Source organism: Anser anser (assembly GCF_964211835.1).
Source record: "Anser anser genome assembly, chromosome: 3".
NCBI lineage: Eukaryota > Metazoa > Chordata > Aves > Anseriformes > Anatidae > Anser > Anser anser.
In genome coordinates this window covers 110,672,023-110,695,418 of record NC_139722.1, presented here as the reverse complement: position 1 = coordinate 110,695,418, position 23,396 = coordinate 110,672,023, and the positions used below count along the sequence as shown (strand labels likewise).

Sequence of the window (23,396 nt, the reverse complement as noted above, 5' to 3'; positions counted from 1 at the left end):
CCTCCCCCCATCCTCTGGATATTTCAGTGCAGCAATATCACCAGGAGCCAGCCCTGCAGAGGTGGACCATGGCCGTTTCTGAGATGAGCTTTTCACATGGGCCCTCTCCTCCTGCTGCTACAGGGAGGCACTTTATTATTATTATTATTATTATTAATAATAATAATAATTATTATTAATTATTTTTTTCCTTAAAAGCCTGAAAAAGTAACTTAGCCATCTTCACCATCTTCACCTGTATTTAACTTCTCCATATTTTTTTCTCTCTGTATAGCTCTTATGTCAGTGTTACCTGGTGCACAGTCACCCTGTCTCCTCCAAAGTCTTTGGAAGGAAACTGACAACACCCTTAATAACATCCTGCAGCTGAGGATTTCAGCTCATTTTGCAAATATCAGCTAACTTTTAGATACTGTTCACCCCATGTTATCATCTTGGTTTGGGAAAAGGAACTGAGGGGCAAAGACAGGTTATCTGGCTGCTGGTGGAGAGGATATCTCCTGCAGAGCCAGGAGCAGAAATCATTTCCTGAATTTATAACCTAATCTCAAGTACTATTCCTGCTTGGGAATGGAAGGGAGGGTCACCAGTACGAGTAACACACACACACACACTCATGCACACACACAATTTGTCTGTCACAAAGTGTGTCTGAGTTTTATTCTTCTTGCCCAAGGGAATCTGCACCTCATGCAGACTTGTCCTCCCGTGGCTGGAGGTAGGTGTCCAACCAGTGTGGACTTGGCACGGGCCTCTTCATAGTGGGGACACGGGGTAGCAGATACCTCACCTCTCCTGCTGAGTGTTTCCTGGCTGCTCCAGACCTGGAACTGCAGAAGTGGAAGAAGATCTGCCTTTTTATTTTTTCTTGGTCAAGTATTTGAATTCTTCAGGCTCATGGATTGAGGGGGAAAAGTCCTCCCAGTGTAACTCCCTCTCTACTAGCTCCACCTGGAGGCTCCATAAAAATCTGATTTTTTTTCATGTATTTATTTACCCGTTTATTTAGTTTTTTGGATTCAAGGCTGCCTTGGTGTTGAAAAACACTACTGCCAAAAAGCTTAATGCCCAGTCTTCAGCATACCCAGGTCCCAAGACTAACTAGACAAGAGGAGCAGCCCTGGCCAGAGGGGTTGTGGAACAAGGAGTCACAACTGGCTGACACAACCTTCTGGGATAAGAGCATTTGCTCCAGAAGTCTGGTGTCACTCCAGGGATGTGCCATTTGAGCATCCCTGGAAAAGATGTTGTGTTGGAGGTTTGCTCTCATTACCAAAACAGCGTTGTTGCTTCTGTTCTGTGAACGGTGCAGGCGAGATCTCCTGAATCTTCATGCATAAAAATGATGTTGGTGAGAAGAGTACGTGCATCTAAACAAGCTCCAGAAGCTGTCTCTGCTTCTGTCTGACCCATGAAGCAGAGCTAGAAGCACTGTCTCCCATGCAGCTCAAAAATCCATGTTAAAATTGCTTTCCTCAACTCTATCCTGGCATAAATACCAGATTGCTTAATCACAAATTGTTTTTAGAGTAAAATCATATCAGGGACACATACACTGCCCTTCTCCAGAGCAGTCACTGATAATATCGAAGTGAGGAGGGCAGGGACCATGCCAGACCAGCTGAGAGCAGAAGCAGCCACTCCACGGTCCCCCTTTCTCCAAGGTTTTCCTGCTTAGGAACCACCTGCACAACCACCCGCAGCCTGTGGAGTTGTGCTTCTCACCAGGCAAAATGCTTAAGATGCATTGTGACTGACGGCCAGTGCCGATGGGGAGAGAGCACCAGAAAGAGGGGATAAAGAAGGACCCTCCTGTCAATAAGGAATGACAATTCTGAATTAGAAAATCATCCCAAAAGCTGGATGCTATGACGCACCCAGCCAGAGTAGCACCAGAGCGCTGTGTAACATACCCAGCGTGCTCCTAAGTCAGCTGCCAAATTTATTTTTTCTCCTCTAGCTGATAACGAATCCATGCTGGAAGCTCGTGCCCAACCCCGCTGCTCTTGAACTCTGAGTCTGCAAACAGCTGTGCGGTGGCAAGTCTGTTAGTTTAGGCTATTTTGGGAAATAACCTGCCCTTTTTTTAGTCATGAAGCACGTGAAAGGCACAATGGCAAAATTTGGATGCAGTAAAATCACCTCTTGAAATCGCCTAGACCCGCACTCCTTATCTTTTCCTGTCCTGTCGCAATGACACGGTGTAACCAGAAGCAGCACCCCTCTGGAGGCTCCCTGACCCCTGTTACAGCTTGAACTGCAAGCTGTCCTCCACTGACCTCCTGCACATCCTCCTGGGACTCAGGCTTCCAGCTGGGCTGCAAAGCTGGTGACCACTCTCCTCCTGCTGCAGCTTCCACTTCTTTACAAAGCTGGAGAGCAGCTACCAATCCAGAGATGTGCTCCCCTTCTGGGGCCCTCACCTGAGGTACAGGGAAATCAATAGAAGAAGCGTATGTCCCTGAGAGGACCACCTGCTGATCTAGAAAGTAGAAACTTGGAAGAATCTTACCTTTTACTTCCTACTAAGCTATTTTTCCTGGTTTTCACCCCAGTAGACCTATATATTTTCAATCACCTAATGTGTGCTGCCCTTCTTCATCCTTGTCCTGACGGACATCCCCATGTGCCTGGGGGATATGTGCATAACGTGGCTGTGCCCGGACGTGGCCTACGTTTATTTTGGAGTCAATTTTCCCTTTAATGTCAGAGATAAATTTAACTTTGCCTCTTGGACATTTCTTTTCAACTTAGATAAAACCTTTGAGAGTTTAAATTCTCTTCTACGCCCTCCTTGTTGCTGATCAAGCCTCATTCTTTCCCCACCTTACTGTGCTCTTTGCCTTTCTGGACCAAACAATCTACACAGCCAAAGAGGTGAGGTTTGGCCATCATCATGCGAAGGGAACACACGATGTGATCATGGACTAGATGCTGCATGTACCATTTGCCATGCTCCTCCGCAAAGCTGACGCTTCAAAACTGTCAGAATGTTTTTCAACTGAAGTGGGTATTTAACACAAAATAGTTATTTGCATTTCGAGCTGCAAATAGTTATATTTACAGAAGTTCCACTTTCCTTTCGTCTGAGCAGCAGTCATACTTTGGGATTTGCTATTTCAAATGTAAAATGTCTCTATTGAAGCAAACAAACCAAACAAAAACATGAGCAGCAAGGGGAAAAAATGTTGCTAATAAACTCTTTTCAGTAGAATTGTCCTAATTTTTGTAAAGTTAGGTACTTTGAGAGCATGCTGTGTCTGTTTTACTTGCCAGAGTTCTTTTGCCTTACCTTATGCAATGCGAGATTCAAATCACGTTGATTTACTGTGACATGATGCCTTATTTATAAGCCCAAAGTGTGAATCTTTACGGCAAGCATCAGCATAATGTTTAGATTTGTTTATATGAGATAGAGTTTCTAGCTTCACCTGCAGTCACTGTAAAAAATAGCAAGAGGAGAAAAACAACAATGCAAGAAAAACTGAAAATCAATTTTTTTGTTCACTGGGGAACAGCTTTATTTCTTCTCTCAAAGAATTCTTGCTGGGAATGGAAAACTGTCAAGAAAGCACACACGAAGATCAGCTTTGCAGAACTGTCTTGATAAGCTTTCAATAGCACGGAGGGAGGATTTGGGATCCGCAGGGTTTTCCAGGTTCTTCTCATGCCAAACATCCAGGGACTCCACGACAAAGCATGCCAGTCATGCAGAACAGCTTCCTCTCCTCCCTGGGAGCCTTTCTGCTGATGCATGAGCTCAGCCAGCAGCCCTGATGTTCTTAGCTGCTCTATCTAGAAACCTTCCAGGAGTGGGTTTTGCAATTCAAATCTTGATTTCCCCTGGGTTCGATTCTCAAGGAAGATTTATGCGTCCTCATCTTGGAGTTGCTGCTTGGAGCCCTAACTTTTGTTCTCTTAGGGAAGTAACTAAGCTAATAAAGTGGAAGTGAGATTCCTTGCTACCCAGGAACTCTGTGTTTACTGAAAGTACCCTCCTTGCTAACTGAAGAATGCCTTTTAACTTACCCACTTAGAGTTGCTTAGAAGATGGAGGGGGTGTCTAAGGCTCAGTGGCTTTCATAGACACATAGGTCAGAAGCCACCCAGCCCAAATTCCTGCTGAACGCAAGGCCAACCTGTACCTGTCTGCCCAAGGCTACATCCAAGCTTCCACAACACCTCTGGTTGCTCCAGTACTTGATCATCCTCAGACTTGATTAATCAGTTTCTGGTGTTCCAGCTTGAATCTGTTGCCTCTTGACCCTCCACTGCATGCTGCTGAGAGATCTGGCTCTGCTTTCTCTGCAACTTCTGTTTTAGTAGCTGTTGACAGTAACATCTCCTGAGCCTTTCCTTCTCCAGACTGAACAACCCCAGCCTCTTCTCATACATTATGTCCTCCAGCACATTACTACTCAAAAATATAATCCCAGAATAGGAATATTTCAATGAAAAGCAAGATGCAAGTTTCCTCTTGTACTAGAAAGCTGTAACGGCCTCTAGGCTAGAAGGAAAAGGGATGGCTACTACTTCTGGTTTCATCTGCATATTTTCATATGTCTGTTACTACAAGAGCAAAGCTGCCTGCAGAAACACTGCACTTCTTGTGGCTTTTGTCACTTTGCAGAAGAGATAGCTAACCATAGAGGGAGGCATCTCCCAGAAATCTAAAAACTAGAGAAAGTAGAGCGAATGCAAACAATATCCGCCACTCACTAGTTTGAGAGCTTTTAGGTAGTAGGCTGGTAGTTAAGCACGTGGTCAATAAGAATTAGTAAGATTTCTGAATTATTTCACAGAAGTATGGAAGAAACACAAACAGTGCTTAAAACTCATAACATGAGATCAATCAATTTAGGTAGCGTTAACTTGAGAGGGTATGACCAGATAGTCCATCAAGTACTAAGGTCAATTATGCATCTGTTCTGACACACCGAGCGTTGTAAGCATCACTTTACGTGATTATGTTTTCACCTGGAAAAGGCTGCTTTAAAACAACCAACCAAAAAAACACAACCTGGAAAGCCAGATCTTCCCTTTCTTTAAAAAAAAGTCTCCCCATATTGTAATAATTCTGTAGGTATGGCACAAAACACACTGCAAGATTTATCACCTCTTATTTATGATATCGAGGCACAGATCTGTACTTTTGCCTTTCACTATCCCATAGCCTTGTCAAGCAGAGTTGTGCGAAGTGCAGCTATCCCCTGTAACATTTACTGTAAAACACATTGCCTTAAAACAAGATGCATCATGGTAATTACTGGCATGAACACCTTTGGTCCCTTGGCTCACATTGAAATGAAATTTTTACTGACTGTGTGTGGAGCACCAGAAGGCACTCATCACATTGGCAGCTTTCCTTACTTCCCTAATTCCTGTAGGAGTTCCCAAATTGTCATGTAAAGAGATGTATGAAGTTTGCTTCTCATCTTTGCTCCATTTTCTAAAATGCTTGTTTTTTCCCCCCCCCCTTTCAACTGATTATGTTTAGTACTTCTTTGCAACATACTGTCATTTTATTTAACAACTACAGTGGTGTTACAAGAGCAACTTATTTTAAGGATTAGCTTACTGGTGTTTGCTGACTTATTTTATATTCTAATTAATAAATCCCCAAAGAAGCCACTTCTTTAGCTTAGAATATATAAAGGCTTTTAGGTCTGGTATTTTTTCCTTCCCTCTCTAAAATGGTTATTTCTTCAATCCTTTTTTTGGTTTGTTGTCCTTAACTGATGGAAATGAGATGAATCCAGCTGTGACAGACTCAAGATTTACTTTAGTACAAGACAGATATTGGAACAGGGCAGACAAAAACTTAACACCAACATTGTTTAAGCAAAAATCCCATTACCACGAGAGTTTGTACTCTGCAGCCATGGTGGGATGTACTTAGTGCTCAGAAAACAAGTAGAACACATAGCACATCTAAGAAATTCCTTGAGCAAACCTAGTCCAAGTCTTGTAATACATAAGGTGGGCTACTACACTAGATATAGACAAAACAGGAGTCTAGAAGAGTTGCAGAAACATTCACTTGTGATTGCAAAGGAATAATTACAGTTCAATATATTTGAAATAGCTTCCTGCAGTGAAGTGGTTGGAGGCTGCAGTAAGAATTCTCAAGCATATGTATTAACCTTTCTTGCCCTTAACCAAGCGAGGTTCTTGTCTCCTGGGACAAAAGGCTCTGATTGCCTTTGAAGCCACAACCAAATTAGTACTGAGCTACAGTACTAAAACTGCTTTGGAGCTGTAGTGCTGGAGTATAAATTTGCCTTCAGGCTTTCATGTCTGATGTTGATATACAGTAATTTTGCCTGGGAGAGACAAATGGAAGTGTGAGTTAAAGTTCTCATAACTAGCTTAAAAAATAAAATTTAATAACCTATTTTAGAAAGTTGTACTATTAAATTCTTCTACCTACACAATTAAAACATGCAAGTAAAGTCCAACAGACTACTCTTAGACATTATGTGATTAAGCATCTTTTAATATTTTTGACAAACATTGTAAGCATGACCAGAGTGAACAGTATATATTTGGAGTATGCCCAGTGATAGACTTGTCACTGAACTACCAGTTCAAGGAAACCTATTGGCATTTTAATTTCCTTCCCAGTTGAGCCATAGGATGCTGAAGTGATGATAGACCAGGATATGTTCCAATAGTGCCAAATTCTAATCAAAACTGAAGTTGTGCGTTACTAGCCAAGGCAGAGGCAAACAATTACTCAATTATTTTATCATACACAGAAAGCAACTAGTATTGAACAAAGTTTGGTCAACAAACTAGTTTCACTTACTTAATAATCTTTTTCGCTAATAACTCAATAGGCACAACAGTACCAGTGAGCATATGAACTTTAAAATGCACAATTGCCACAGACAGTTGACTTGAATACAGTAATAGTGTTGGTAGCAGACTTAGAGACGACTTTTAGATTCTGACATTGTCAAGTGATCTTGTATTTCTGGATCACCTAGTCATGCACTAGAGAGGAATTCCACAGCAGTCTCCTTCTCTTCAGTTAACTCCTTAGCAGTCAGATCCATCTTCTCACGAGAAAAATCGTTAATAGGAAGACCTTCAACAAACTTCCAGGTCTTGTCCTGTTTGGGGAAAAAGAAAAGCCCTCCACGTGAGAACAAGCTTCACTCAGTGTGCACAAAGGAAACTTTACAGTCTACGAACTACAGAGAACTAAATGTCACCTTTGAAGAGAATTTTCAAATTGGCTAATTTAAAACTAGCTTGCTCTTAATGATGTACAACACTGAGTTTGTACCTTAGTAAAGGTGGTAAGCATTGTTCACAGCTAAATGAAAAATCGTATTTTCCTGCTGTTGGATAAAGATCTGAACTTGTAAAAGAACCGAGTAAGACCGCTTTTTCAAACATGATCTATGCAGTCAGAAAAAGTTTACAACAAGTAGAAGTGAATTTTGTTTTCAAAGAATACTTCCAGAAGTAGCTAGTCATGTCAGATTGCTTTGCTGTACTTATTTGACAACTACTTCCAAAACAGTGAACAACAGTCCTCTCTGTGACAGACTGCTAAAACCCTCAAGTCCCAGCCACTGCAGTTCCATACCAAAAGCACTGCTGTTAAAGAAGCTCCTGTGACAACTTAGCTAGGACTTGCAGAAAACACTTAGATGTAAATACAGACGAGTTACCTTGATCACAACAGGGAATGAGTATAGCAAGTCTTCAGGAACACCGTAAGAATTGCCATCAGAAATGACTCCCATGGAAACAAATTCCCCCTGAAAGAGAGAACAAAGATAATTTTCTCACTGCTAAAAGTAAGCAAAATTTTAACTTCCAATATATTGCACCTCCTGACACAGACTAGAAGAGAGTTTGATTATTCCCCTTCTCAACACACATAGATGCCTGAGTTCAAAGACACTGGCATGTAATCAAAGCATCAGGCAAACAAGGACTTACTCAAGAGTTACATCTTACCGCTGGAGTGCCAAACCAGATGTCCCTCACATGATCACAGATAGCTTTGGCAGCTGACATTGCACTGGACAGCTTCCTAGCCTTTATAACAGCTGCTCCACGTTGCTGAACAGTCTGCAATTAAGAAAATAAATAAATTATAAGCAGCAAAATCACGGTTTGGTCTAACTGTTGCTAGTGAATGCCATACGGAAAATCCGCCTTCCAAGCGTGATTTAATTTCATCAGTCAAGATGCTCTTCTATCAGTAAACGAACATGGCATACAAAGCAGAAATACTATTAGAGTTTTGCTAAGACAAGAACACGATGGAATATTTTAAAGGCTTGCTCACTTCTTTATACCTGCTTTACTGTTAGCAGCCCACTAACTTCTCTTACTAACCAGATCTTTCAAGCTTTTACCACCAAGAGACTTCAAGCATGTCAATAGTAACAGACTTCTTAGAGCCTCATTGGGAATTTGGGTTTTTAGCTGAATGCCAACATGAACTTTTGATGGTCTCAATCCTATGGTACTTAATGCATAAAATTCACATAGTCCCTGAAGATTCCTTCAGCCCCTCCTTATCTTAGCCAAACTATACGAGCACAGATCAGCATTACAATGTACCTAGAATGCAAAACCAGTATCTTCCTGTACTTTGCATGGCCAAGACAGGATCAAGGACATGTCAATGAGAAACTCCTGTAACAGGTTTCTGCTTACACACTGGCTCATGAACCTTGGTTGCTATTATACAATCATTTTTTCTTTATCAGCAAGCATGGAGTAGAATAAGTTGTATCCAAATCAAGATAGGACAGAGCACAGTCATGTGTCAAAACACACCCCAAGCCCCATACTAAATGTGTCTTGGCTAAGAAGTAGAATTTGGCTGTCAACATACCAGTAACACTGCAATACCAACCAATGGACATCTGCTTGGAGTCATGTTGAAAGGTTTTAGTAATTCTCTTCCACTTTATATTGCAGTTAGGTAGGCTGTTCTCTGTCTATTACTACCATTATTTTGTTTTAATACCTTCACTTATTACTAACCCACATTAAAAGACTTGCATGTTTTCCTTTTTTTTTTTTCTTCAGATTTTTGAGAAATGTTGATGATGAGGCCATAGATTATGATTTGCGGGAGGGGGGAACGGGGTGCACCACACACACAGCAGGGAGGGCTGCTAGGCTTTTTGGTGGCTGGGTGGGAAGCAGCCTGCTTCATCCACAAAGCCACTACAGTGAGCTGCCAATAGTGCTTGTGTGTCAGATGAGTTGCGCCTAAGTTATGACCAAATTTTTTTTTTTTGTTGAATCATTTGAGCAACCTAAGTGGATTTTTCTATCGGTGTTTACACAAGTTTCATAACGGCTTGAATTTTCAAGAGCAAATAACTGATTAAGACAAGCTATCTGAAGATGATTTACTCTAGATAAATGGATGTTCTGACACAGGAAGAGCTTGGTGGACTAAGTCAGTTAGGTATATAGTTTACAGTTTTGTGTGAAGTTAGGAGAAAGCAGAAGCACAGAAGGTTCTTTTTAAAAAAAAAGAAAAATCAAGATCTTACCAGGATAAAGTCTCCCTTCAGCCAGCTGTCATCTTTTATCGCTTCATAAACTCCAACTTCCTTCCCTTTCACATTTACCTTCGCATGGTTAACATCTGGATATTGAGTGGAGGAGTGGTTGCCCCAGATGATGACATTCTTCACATCATTAGAAGTCACACCAAGTTTGAGAGCAATCTAATTGGAAATTAAAGACATCCACTGTATTAACTTAAACTTCTCAATTCACAAACTTCTTTGAAAGTGCTGCTCTGTTTGTATTTAGCAGACACAACAGAAAGCATTCTACTTTGAAAAGGTTCTTTTTACCTGAGATTTAGCTCTGTTGTGATCCAAACGAGTCAAGCAACTGAAGTTCTCCTTTGGTATTGATGGGGCTGACTTTGATGCAATCAGGCAGTTGGTATTTGCTGGATTCCCAACTACCACAACCTTGATGAAGCATCAAAAAATATACTTAGTCAGAAATACTGTTTTTGCAAAACAACTCCTTCAAGTGAAATACAAAAACACTGTATATAGGGAATGGCTTTGCCTTTGACACAACAATCTCTTGGTTGTGTCCAACATGATTGTTTTATAAGTGTTGTTCATAGTCACTGAGTCTTCTGTATGCGCACAGAAAAAAATTCTAGCTAGGTATTTCCTTTACAGTTCGACAAATATGAAAGAACAAGACTTCCAGAGAGATCTGCACATTGACCCACAGCCTGAATTCAAATTCCATGCTACTGGATGCATGAAAGCCACGATATATAGATACTAGTCAGTCAACAGGAAATTCACTATCACCTTAAAAACTGTTCCTAGACTGGCTGTCACTGCTTTATATAATTGCTTTATAATTAGAACAGTTGCTTATCTCAATGTTCATAGGCAGAAGTAAAATATTGCCTGAACTTAGATTGATTTATTACAATGGGAAAACCAATTTTTATGCACCCTTCATCTACTAATATGCCTCAAATGATTAACGTCTAGCTCCATATAATCTCAATCACACAAGCTAATCCACAAACCTTCCTTTGTATTTCCCCCTTTTGAAAATAAGTTCAGTAAATTTTCCATTACTCTGCAATAGTTATATTGATAGTTTTTATTCCAACTGTATAAAGCAGCAAACAAGTCTTTAGAAGCAGTAGGAAGTCCATCAGCAGAGGAAGTAGACATTAAAAAGTCAGTTACAAAGCACAGTTGGAGTTTGGGTCCGAGATTAAGAGCAGTAGGAGAGCAGCCACATGATCCCATTAACTGTGCTGAAGCGATCTGAGAGAGAACAATTAAAAGCTTCCAATGTTCCAAAGACCAAGTCACAAACAACTAAAATAAAGCCAATTTTTTGTGCAACTGTAATTCCATATTGACGCTGAAGTTAAGGGTCATTATGTTAAAGCCACAGATGGATACAAAGTAGGCAGCTGCATGCGGATAATACAGTTCTCCCAGAGAAGAGAGGACAAGCAGAATACTTTTTTAAAATATAGGCTTTTATTTATTAATTTAAGAATTGCTGGTAACCACTCCAGAGTATGTGTGGAATATAGCGATACATTCTAAGACTTACCTTTTCCACTGAATGAATTAAGAACTAAGTCATCTACCTATTTAACATACCATATCTCAAACCTTGACTGTGGTATATTCTCCACGGCTTAAGAAAAGGAATGCCTTCACTGAATAGGCTCCACCTTGCACAGTATCATTTTACAATGTATTTAGATCTCTAAATAACTCACTAAAGAGTTAATTTTTAAAATTCAGTTTCTGTATTTACCTTGACAGTCTTTTTGGCATACTTGTCCAAAGCTGCACCCTGAGACTTGAAAATTTTCACATTTGCTTTGAGTAAATCCTTCCTCTCCATGCCCTCTCTCCTCGGCATGGAGCCAACCAAAATTGCTATGTCAAGGTCTTTGAATGCAACTTCCTCTTTGTCTGTTGGAATGACCTCTAAAAAAAGGAAAGGGGAAAACAAAAATCTGAGTAAGATAAATACTTATGGCAAAGCATTAATTGGATTATTCCTCAGTTCATAAATAATATTTAATGCAATCTGAAAACAGCAGCACCTTTCCTTTCCAAAAATACAAATACAGTAATTTGGCCTTAAAGCCAAAGATTAAATACATACTAGTCAACAGTTTCTATATACAAATATTTAAAACTATAAATTCTAAGTACAGGAGAAAGATGTATGTCAAAATATACCTTTTGTTTCTCTCTAAATACATACGTGTATACATATTTATAAATACATATGCATACACGCATACATATATATGTTGCTCTTCACTGTTGCCAAAATAATTAATTTACAATGTAAAGTACCAAGTACCAACATAAATGAGGTTTTCCTTTACCTTTAACAACAATTCAAACTGAAGAAGGTTTGATTTGTACAAGAGCTGGAAGGTACATGTTCTTCAACTAAGTACTGCAATAATTACTGTAGCTTCTACTGGCTCCCTCTCTTCTGCTTGTTTAGAACAGATGAACTTAACTTGCTTATGTGACTTGAGGAGCAATTTCTCAGTTTGTCTCTTTATGAAGAAGGTATTTCTAAAGAAAAGCTTTTTCATTTGGTAGAAGCATGTAGCCATAGCCAAAGATTCAAAGTTATTTCACCTTTAGGCCAGAATGCAATGTATATGTATATGTAGAGGTTAGTGATGATTTTTTGTACATGCTAACTACCAAGGTTTAGATTATGTACACCAAAACTCAGATATCTACTTAGTCAATTGATGTACTTCATGACACTCTTTCTAGCACGTTGCCTAAGTCAAATGAATTTAACTTCCACAAAATATAAAACCAAGAAAAGGATCGTCCAAATATTTCTTCTGGTTATCACCATTTAAAGAAAGTTATAAATCCAGTAGCTATGTTAGAACATCTTGTTAAGTATACGAAAACATAAGAAAAACTTGTTTTGTCCACCTCTCAGCAGTGGCAGGGCACAGTCTTGCAGCTCCATCACTACACCTTCCAGAACAGTCATCATGGGGGTGATATCCAGCAGCACAAGCACAAGCGGCTGTAAAAGAACAATTGAATGTGAATTGGTCAGTCACCTGCTTTGAAGATTAAGTTTCTAGCAGATAACAGGACAAATTATCTAGTGCAAGGGGTATCAACTTCAAATCCATTTACACAAGCTGTAAAACTTCTCCACAAACAACTACATAAGCTTGCCTAACAGAGCAGGACTCATTTTTCCTAAAGAATAAAGTGCTAGCATATTGGTAAAATTGAGTGCCTACAAAAAATAAAAAAAAGCCTCTGACAGCTCTGTAGAACTCGGCAGTTTTGATACTATTCATTAGTGCACAGCAGAGAGGAGTGAAAATTCAGTTGACATTTACCTGTTCTTTGCCAAAGACATCTCCCTTGGCAATACTGTAGAGCAGCGAGTAAGCAATCTGCCCAGCGGCTCCAGTCACCAGGACTCTGATAGGTTCACCCTGGAAGAAAGTTGGGAAGACTTATCCACAGCCACACAGTGCAGGCTCACACCACCTCAGAGCAGTAAAAATTAAGTTACTACAGAAATAAGGTTATTTAACCTGGATGATATCATGTGCCTAAATGTGGATCAAGGCCAGCTCCTGGGATCACGCTGGAACCACCAGCAACTTCTCTACCTGCCTTTACAGAAACAAACCACGCTTTCAAAAATATCCCCAACAAGAAACACTCCTGGAAAAGCTCCTAAAACGCCAGGAATGACAGTCTGAAAAACTCTGTATGCCTTTTAACAGTGCTATTTTTTTTTAGCATAAGGTGTTTGCAACACGTACCCACTCATTAGACTACCCGCTTACACTTTAACCTCACTGAGACATTTCATAAGTTGTTGCACTTTGCCAGTTTTCAGATTCTTACAATACTGACGGTTGATTTTATTAAGCATTTTGAATGCTTACTTGCAACCAAAAACTTGCTGAATGCCATAAGCCAAGGGATCTGTTGGACTTATAACTAATGCCTCTCTAAACTGTTACACAGCAATTTAACAAATCCACAGACAAAAGCTACATTATGGACAAATAAAGACATTAATAACCCTGATATAACTGTCCATTATCAAAGTAACCAAAAACTCCAAAAAGACTGGGAGAACACTGTGCCAACATGCTGCTATATTGTAACTAAGAACAACAACAAACAACAACCAGAAGGCTTACTCAGCAGCAAAAGTCCATTTTGTTAATCAGAACCAGAACACTGGGAACTCCAGAGGCTAGTTAATACTGAAAAGGCAAAACCTGCCAAAGGCTGTTGTTCATAATCTGATATTCTTTAAGCCTGCTTTTTGCATCTCCCTTTTTCCCTATAGGCATTATGGCTGCGGTAGACTATGCTAAGACAGGAACAAGCAGACTCTGACCAGTCTGCTGGAATTACACACTCAATTTTTTTCAGATAATTAAAAGATGATTGTTCAAGTTACAGACAAATCACTTTACACATTTAATTATGTCTGAAGCGATTTAGTTGCATACTGGGTTACATTACAAAGTACAGCTTGCAGACTACAGGCAGTTGTTTCGCTTAGCACTGGAGAAGCTGCAGCTAAAATACCGAATCCAGTTTGGGGGCTCTGAATTTTAGAGGAATGTCGAAAACCAGGAAGGGTCCAGACAAGCATGACTTGGATGGCTGGAGCCCAGCTCTCACGTGCTGTAAGATGACGCTGAGGAAGCTGCACGTAGTCTGGAAAGGTAGAGGACACAGGGTGCTCCAACAGCAGCCTAGCATTGCTTCGAGGAGGGCTACAAAAATAACACTGCCAAATGCTTCTTGGTAATGGCAGATGGCAGAAAAGGAGGCTACAAATTGCAGCTTGGAAGGTTCAGCGTGGACATTACGAGAAAAATTCTTGGCTAAGGGGGTACTGCTGCACTGGAACAAGGTACCCAGAGAGTTTGTGCAAACTTCACCCTTGGTGGCTTTCAAGATTCAGATGAAAAAGCCATGCAATGCCCAATTTAGCAGCAGTAAAAAAGATTTGCTGTCGGGCTGCCGTGGACAACCTCAGAGCAAGACAGAGGTCAGACTGGATGACCTCTAGACATCCTTCCCAACAACATTCCTGCTATGAATATTTATAGGGAGATAATTTAGGGATTTGAGTATATACTCCCTGCAGTAGTTACCAGCCAAGCACAGCTGCATCAAGCTAGCATTAGATAACCACAAAAATGAGGCCACCCAGCAGCCATCCCATTCTACCCCATAATAGATAAAATGAGAGCAGAAGTGATGAAGTTACTACTCCTGAACACACAGATGTAGAACTCAACGTGACTTCACCTTTGTTTTGCATTACACTCTTCAAATATTTAGTTAAATAGCTGCCAGCTAAGGTGTTGAACTGCATTATTTTCTTTCGAGCCTGTCCTACTGGGAGTCTCAGACCTCACCAAAATGATGTGAAGAGAGAGGAAGAAAGCTGAAAATCAATTCTTCCCATTTTAAAATCTCAAAATTAGTTTCAGTGCACTGTTCTAGAGTAGGGAAGTTATACCCTACAAATGTACTATAATGTCTGAATGATGATGGGCAGCACAGACTAAGCAGGTTTAGCTGCCAACATTTCCAGGTGTTTTTAAGGAGAACCTACATTTTATTTAAGCAAATGGAACAATGAACGCCGTTTTAAGGCAGCTAATCATATATCAGTTTAGAAAGTAAGTACTGGAAAAATTACTGCGTTGCAAGAACTTGGCCTGGTAAAATCCTGTCTCAGTAGCATATAAAAACAGATCCTGTGTTACACGTTCTACGCCAGAACTCAGGGCGAAAACTGCCGAACGCATTTTCTTGGTGTTACATGGTAACTTAAATCAACATTGAATTTGACATGAGAATTTCTGCCGAAATAGAAGACTAAGAAGTTAGGCTCTTTCTCCTTCACAAACTGTGAGCCAATCTACGCTGGTGTCACAGAAGGTGAACAAATTCAACAAAATTTTTTTCCACTATATGCTTTCCACTTTATATGTTATTGGGATTTAAACATTAAAAATTTTAATAAATCTACTAACATTATGGTGCATATTTAGCACAGCAACAGAACAAGAAGATAAAAATGCCAGAGGTAGGTCTATTTTTTCCTGGGACAGACTTAGCATTTAGCCTTGTTAAAAAACCCTCAGTCTGACGCAGATCCACCCTCTCAAAAAATAATGCTTGTTACCATCCTTCCTGTTGTCCTCCCTCTATTTTGGGCTGGAAGAAATGCGACAGCTAACAAAGTGAGGAGTTCTTCCTATTTAGTTTTTTCTCTCCAAGCCCTCAGTATGTTGGATTAACAAGGTTAAGTATGTTGGATTAATAAGAGTTAACTCTTCCTAGAAAACTTAATGTCACATCACATCTAAGAACTGGTAGCACTGAGCATCTGAGGCTACTTTTGGAGTAGGGAGCTTAGAGAAGAATGCAGCTCTCGAGCTGACAGCTTCTCTGCATGGCAGTTGTAGGTGCCACACATTTGTGTTCAGGCACTTTAATCCGTGACTTGGCTCCTGCGCTGGCCTCCAACAAGAATACTTTCATGCGTTGGTAACTGCAGAGGTGACCTTTATTCACCCTCAGGTAGACATGAGCTAGAGAAAAAAAATATAACAAATCTAACTGAGCTATTTAATTCCAAAGTTTTTTCCACTCTGCGTAAATCAGATATGTAATTTAAGAGTTTTAAGAAACAGAAAGAGAACAATCATAAGAAGGAAGCAAAAAAGTGTAAATATTGCAACCCTAGATATGTTTGTCCTAATGTTCTAGTTCAACAATCATGTAGGATCCCCCCGCCTCCAAATCATCACAGATAAAAGTGAAGATTCTGTTACCAAATGATGAAACTGTGGGTTTAACACCTCTCCCAATCCAACTTTGGCTTAAGAACTCTATGCCTAAATTATCTTTGTGATTACTGCTGACCTAATATAATGACCTGTGATATCAGCAGACCTAAAATATCAGTGCCATACATGACAATAGCACTACAGTGCAAAACAGATCAGCAGGTTACAAAGTTTGGTTAAAGAGCAATATTAAATAGCCTGCTATATACCAGGTGTGGAAAGGAGAAAAATCTATGGCCTGTTTACACTACTCATGGACTTTGCATTACTAATTGCAATTACTAAAGAACTGAATAAGCATTATTGCTGCTGAAGTTTACTTTCTGTAACACGCCATCAGCTTTGCATTATTCCTGACCGTCAATGCCAACGAAGCTATCCCACCTTGCTGACAAGAATGCTTCAAGCGTACCAGTGAGCTTAACTAACCGCACTGCCTTGGAAACCTGGGGCCTCCCTTTGTGCAGCAGGGAAGCACTCACAATAAATCTGTCTGGAAATGCGGCAGAAGGAATCAAGACAGCCGTGTACTTTAGTAACCCAGCAGCGCTGTGGTTCACAGACAGAGTTCCAAAGGAATTCTTTCCTTCCCAAGTGACCTTCAGGAAGGTGCCCTTAAAAATTTTTTCCGTTTCATTTAGCTAACAGCGGTTGCATCAATAGACAGAAGATTTTGTTTCAGAGGTTTGAAGCCTTTGCCCAACAGCAGAAGAATACCTAGAATATTGAAAGAAAGAATGAAAAGAGCAATACTCTGAAGAGTCTGAGCACCAAAGGAACATCTTCAACTAGGAGATCCTTTGGAGACCAACAACCTCATGGCAGCCAGCATTTTGAAAGCTCAAGTGCAAAACAGAACATTTTGACTTGAGGTCACTCCTGACAACACATATATTGAATAATAATAATAATAATAAAAAAAAGTAGAACAGACAAAGTTTACAGGCTTATGTAATCTTAGGATATAACTGGAAAAAAAAGGCAAGTTTCAGGTCACGCAGACATCTTTTTTGTAGATAAGTACTAAAATTAAACGTTTGAACGAGAAGGTATAATGGCTAGGTGAAAAAGCGAAAAGAAATACTTTCAAGATTATAAAGGAAAGCAAGGTCTCTGTACAAGATGCATGCACACGTGTGCGTGTACATACAAACCCAAGCACTCCCGTTCATCCATGCACCCTCAGTGCAGAGCTGGAGAAGCTCCTTGACAACTTGCAGAGCCTAGCAAACCCCCTGGACCTCTGACAGCACGCAGGGCCGAGACCCGAGATGCGAACACCTCGCCGGCATTTCTCCTTGACAAGACAACCGCAGCGGCCCCTTGGACGCCCCACAAAACCAGCAAACGCTCACAGGCTTTGGAAGCGAACGCGGGGCCCAAGCCGAGGCGAGGGCTTTGGGGAAGCTCCGGGGACCCGCCGGGTGCCATTCCGCGACCACCTCCGCCTGAAGGAGCGAGCCAACAGCCCGCCAACGGCCCGCCAACGGCCCGCCAACGGCCCCCCAACGGTCCCCCAACGGCACCGACCATGGCTGGGAGCGGCGGGCCCGTCAACCTCGAGGTCACCTCTACGGCGCGACTGCGACCGCCAGCAGCGCCGCGCTGAGGTACAGAGGCAAGGGGCGGGGCGCGCCGCCCCGCGCAGCCGCCCGGGGAATGTAGTCTCGCGTCCCGCCGCCTTCCGAGGGTGGCTGCTAGGGAGGAACTACAACTCCCAGCGTGCCTCGGGGCACGCGCGCCAGGCCCCCCGACGCTATTGGCCCACCGGGCCCGTTCATTGAGCGGACGCAGCTCGGGGGCAGCAGGCGGCGACTGCGCATGCGCGCCGGAGAGAAGGGGGACGGGGGCTACGGCAGCGCGCGGAGATTTGCGCATGCGCCAGGCTTGGGGGTGGGGCGCGAGGTATGCCGGGAAATCCCCGGCCTGGAAGGAGGGGGGACGAGGTCACCGCGCGTGCGCAGGCGGCGGGGCTTCGGTGGTTGCTAGGTGACGGGCGCGCGCGCGAGAGACCCCGGGGCTGCCCTCCCCCCCAGTCACCTCAGAACCTCCCCCCCCCCTTCCCTCACAGCCGGGGCCCCGTCACCGGGCTGCGGGCAGTTAAAATAATAAAACCATAAAACAATCGGCGTGGTCGTGCTTTGTTTGGGGAGGGGGAGAGGATCCAGCCTTCCGTCCGTGCCCGCAGCCGGGCCGGCGGTGGCACAATTGATGTTCTCGTCCCCGGGTCCCCACAGGGCTCCTCAGAGGACAAATCCCATAATTCAGCCCAGGCTCGCTCGTCCCAACGCTTTGCGGCAGGATTATGTGTTAATCCTATTCCAGGCTTCGTAGGTGATTTGGTTTTTAATACTCCAGGCAGCGCGCAGGCTGATATCCGTCAGTTTCCCCTCAGGGAGCAGTAAATTGCTCCTCCAGGGCAGCGGGTGTAAAATGGAAATGTTTGTGCTAGTCGTGCAAAGTGTGCTCATTTTTAGCAAGTCTCATCGCTAATTGTCCTTATGCCACAATTCCAGGCTTCCTGTGGCTTGGCCGAGACTTTAGCTGAACCTCTGGCAGCTTCTGACGTACAGAAAACTGCGGTGTCAGAGTTGGAAAGGTATAGTTGTGCTCAGTTTTATTTTAAATACCAAACTCCTCAACACTGTACTGACTTGTACCCGTTATTAACCATACGCTTTTACCATGAATGAAGTTTATACCCAAGTTCTGTGCTGGGGGTGAATTTCAAAGCTAAATAGCTGCAAGCAAAGCTGGGCTCTGGCTTGCTGTGAAACACAGAGAAGCCTGTTATGTAGAAGGGCCCCTAGTTTCAAAACGTATTCCCAGAGCTTCCTAAGATGCTTTACACTAGTGGCTCTAGTATTTTTTTGCACCCAGACATTGTACAGACTTAATTATTGCTATTTAAGATTATTTAAGATGTAAATTTACATAAAAGCTGGTGTGGACCCACATAAGGTAATTTCCACTTGCTATAATGAGTTCATTTTAAGTTGATTCCTTATCAATTTTCAGCTAAATCAATGTAAGCATGCTGTAAACTGATTTGCTTGTCAATGTGGCAGATTATATTGGTTTAATGGATTTCAGTTAAGCTAATTAAAATTTATTCTGTAGGTAAGGATCTGTTTTCATTCTCTGTCCTCTTCTGTCCAAGCTTGTGCTCCTTGGCTTATTTGTTAATAAAGGTAACATACGTAGTGTTGAAACTGATTTGTCAGAGATGTGTATATCAGTTTATTTTAAATCTGTTCCTTTTATAATTAGTCCCAGATAGTGCAGTCTTAAGCCAATTTAACTCTGTCTTTTGTGCTGACTTAACTGAAGATATGTTAAAGTTTTGCCTTTTGTGAATGTGGTGTAATTTTCCTAGTTAGCAAAATATAACAATTCTGCAATTTCCTTTTTTCTTGGCTTAAATTTGTTTTATATTTGCTAGGCTTTTATGTCTTCCAAGCAAAACATAACTGCACTAATCTAAACAAGAGGAATGCGAGATGCTTCCTTCTTCTCCATCTGTTTTTTACACCTTTTTTTTCCTGATATTTATTAATTTTTAAAATCCTCTGCTTCTGGATATAAACCTTTCTGGCGTTCTTGCCAGGAAATGTTGGTTCTTGGTCACGTTCCTATTGCATTTAGCTCATGTCATCAACTTCAGATTGTCGTCACTGCAGGAATCTATGAACATACAGTGTTTGAGTTTCTGCATCCCATTCTTCCAAATCCGTGTGCTCTTTATCTTCAAGAGCTGTGATGTATTTGATTTCTTTTTGTTGATTTATTAGTCTTAACACCTTTTCAATGTTTCCGATATTTTCACTGAAAATTTAACACCATTTTTCCCGATCAATTTTGTTACAGTATTCAGATTTCCTCCAATTTGTTACTGTCTCATAGTTTTCTTGCCACTGTTTCATCTTCTATTTTTTGAGATGGTGAGATGTTCATGTAATTCTTTAAAAATTCTTTAATGCGTCCCCCATATTTTATTAATGTATATCTCTTAAGTAGCGCTTGCAGACAAAGAGCTGTGTAAATGCAAAAAATTAAGTGCAAAAGAAGTAATGGAACTTCAGCATGCGCACAGATTGGACTCTAAGATGATTCTTGAAATATATTTTACAGTTTTTTCACTCAGTAGAATTGAATTATGTGGAAATTGGTGTAATTAAACAATGCAATTAATACTCAGGATGTTTCGATCTCCATCTTGTGAGGATTAAGTATTATTTCTCAACGTGACTATTAGTTTTGAAGGATACTCTTCCAGAATTCTATGTTTTATTTATATAAGTACACATATATATATTTCAATATTTTAAAATAAATTATTCTCTGTTAACAGGCGGCTGTGTTCTTTATATTTTGGATCAGATTTTCTTTTTCTTCATTGCCATCTATAGAAATTATTGAATTATTTTGGGTAAGTTTTTACATTCATTTCCAATAATTTGTGAAGTTATCTATTTATTTTCTCCATTTAGAATACAGTTATTCTTTTACCTAATGCACTTGCTTACAGTTTTTATACAAAAATGTGTCTCAGGTAGCTAAACCTATGTGATATAAGTAATTCCTGAATTGTTTAAGACTAAGTAAAAAAAAAACAAAACTATATAATTGCTGCTTTCAATCCTAGAAATAATAGTAGAATTTGAACAATTTTGGAAGCCTACTCTCCATTATGATCCAAGGGAATAGTAAAGGATTTTTCAGAAATAAAGTGTTAAAAAAATAGTGAAAGGAGATTAAGAGGATCAAAACCTGTTTTTTTAAAATTATGAGAAATCTGTAAGTTTTTAAAAAAGATAAACATGTAGATATAAGCAAGAACAATAAAGATCTTAGCTTAGAAAATGAAAATAGATAAGTTGCATAAGGAACTGATGTTTTTGTACAAGATTTTTTTTTTATTCCCAACTCGAATGTCCAATTCTTCCTTTTTCACTGTTCATTTCTAACCTTCAGTTATGTGATACTGTACAGGTATTAAATGGTGTGAAAAAAGTCAAGTATCTAGACATTCTTCTAATAACCCTGACTTTATTTTATATATTTTTGCTGTGGTTCAGAAAACTTTCTTAAGAAGTTTTACTTTCTATCTATGGAACCAGTTTGTTTCATCCTGTAGCTTCATTTTTACTTAATAGTTTGGGTGTGCTTTTACGTAATTAGAGGTAATCGAACATTCATTAAGTTATTTATAAAGCTTCCAGTATGTTTTCAGTAGGTGGATAGGATGCCATGTAACATTCTGTACTCATGTGCCTAGTGTGAAGAAACAAATGACGTATAACGCACTTGTAACGTCTATTAGTAATATTTATGAGCTATTCATGAGTTAAATCTTAACACAAATTATGACCAGAATGTTCTTTTTTGTTGCTTATTTTTGTGTACACCACCAGTACAAACACCTGCTACACATTTGACAAATAGTCTTCTTGGTTTCACTCCTTTCACGTAGCAGAAATTTGTATTTTTCTTGATTATGCAGAGACTATGTATCAGCAGCACAGATTTTCTGCTCACTAAGGCTGACATGTGGAGGTTGACTGTGCTTTGTAACTTGGGTGAATTAGGTACTTCGTCCCATAGTAGGTGAGCTGTGGTGGTAGAGGTTTTTGCAAACCATCAGGAGATGGGAAATGGAAGGAAGGGAAGAGTAAGAGCATCCTTTGCAAGCAGGAGAATGGCATGAGTATGGCAGAAGTCGCTTTTCTGTATTTGTGGTCTGGCTCTCTCTGTCAAGCAGTTTTCCAGAGCACAGAAGCTAACTGTACATTAGTGACAAAAACTGCAAATCCATAATCAGGACATCATGGATTCTATTAGCTATTTGAAATGCTTGCAGTAAAGAGCATCTATTTTTTTTCTGTACAGATTTATGAGCATAATAAAGCAACTTCATTTGGAAATGTGATTTCCCATTTAAAATCTATTGAGAAGAATGTCAGATTAGGGATTCACATTAAAAAAAAAAAAAAGCCACTTAGGCATTTATCACAATAAGTGGTACATTTCTTTGTGTCATTTTGTTTTTTGAGTGTTATGAAATTGTTGTGTTTATGTAGTGGGTTTCCAAGGCATATCCATAGCATCGACGTTTTTGAGACATTTGAATGAAGATTATTAAACCGGCTTGTTTTAATACATTGCTGTTCAGTAAAACTAACAGGTTAACATGCTACCTGAAAGCATATGAGTAATTGTAAATCTGTTGCTGTTGTTTTTATATAAACATTGGAAAACTATTGCTATTATACAAAAGTTTTTTCATTCCCTTTCCTCTAGTTTTATAAAACATAGTAAAACTGTTGATGTGTTTTAAATCCAATCAGAAGAGTAGGTTGGTTTTCCATGGAATAAATTATCTGAGTGACAACTGAAGTTGTGCAAAATCAAGCACGATACTCTTAAATTAATTTATTACAACAGTTTTAAAAACAAACAAACAAACAAAAAAACCCCACATTAAACCTCGACATTAAGCTGGTGTCCATGTAGTTTTTTTTCAAACAACATAAACATTTAATCAAGTGGTAAAACAGGTTCTACTGAAAATCAGTGCTTAATTTTTCTCATAGTGATTTTCTTTGGCATTTGTTCATGATAACCTGATAATCAAAGAATAACTTTTGATACGAAAAGTTACCAGCCATAATGGTTACTTCACATTTTTTAGACTCAGTGCAGGTGGGTGAGTCCATTGGCTTTGTTTATCCATCCTGTCCAAATGACTGATGGATGCTCTTCTATGTTGAACTGTTCTCATTATTTCCGTGAATTATGAACACAGTGTTTATTTAAAATATTTCAGCTTGTTACACAATATCCCTTTGTATTTGTTTCTGTATTTGCACAGAATTAAGTTATTAATAGCTATCATTATGCAGATTGAATTTCTCTCTTTTAAGAATTATTTTAAGTAAAATATCAAAAGAAGTATCCAGGAAGGGAGAATGATGGCTTATGCTATTGACTC

At 40.2% G+C, this 23,396-nt stretch overlaps 2 protein-coding genes across 6 annotated transcripts in view; one reads left to right on the top strand and one right to left on the bottom strand.

Annotated features, from left to right (window-relative positions):
• Positions 1-6,478: 6,478 nt before the first annotated feature.
• MDH1 (malate dehydrogenase 1) lies at positions 6,479-18,152 on the bottom strand. The gene is made up of 9 exons (XM_083832229.1): positions 17,936-18,152; positions 12,902-13,000; positions 12,477-12,573; positions 11,311-11,486; positions 9,846-9,968; positions 9,537-9,713; positions 7,975-8,088; positions 7,683-7,772; positions 6,479-7,115 (listed from the first exon to the last, which is right to left on the bottom strand). Exons 1-9 carry the CDS (start codon positions 17,936-17,938, stop codon positions 6,990-6,992), a joined length of 1,005 nt encoding a protein of 334 aa, XP_083688355.1. The 5' UTR covers positions 17,939-18,152; the 3' UTR covers positions 6,479-6,989.
• Positions 18,153-18,279: 127 nt separating this feature from the next.
• The window catches only part of WDPCP (WD repeat containing planar cell polarity effector), a 150,840-nt gene continuing 145,723 nt past the window's right edge, over positions 18,280-23,396 (top strand). For 3 of the 5 annotated variants that reach the window (XM_083832222.1, XM_083832227.1, XM_083832219.1), the window contains exons 1-3: positions 18,280-18,739; positions 18,922-19,004; positions 20,757-20,834. The gene's annotated coding sequence lies outside the window, so the exon portion shown is untranslated. The remainder of the gene's footprint in view (positions 18,740-18,921; positions 19,005-20,756; positions 20,835-23,396) is intronic. The other 2 variants (XM_083832228.1, XM_083832220.1) reach the window with 1 other exon arrangement.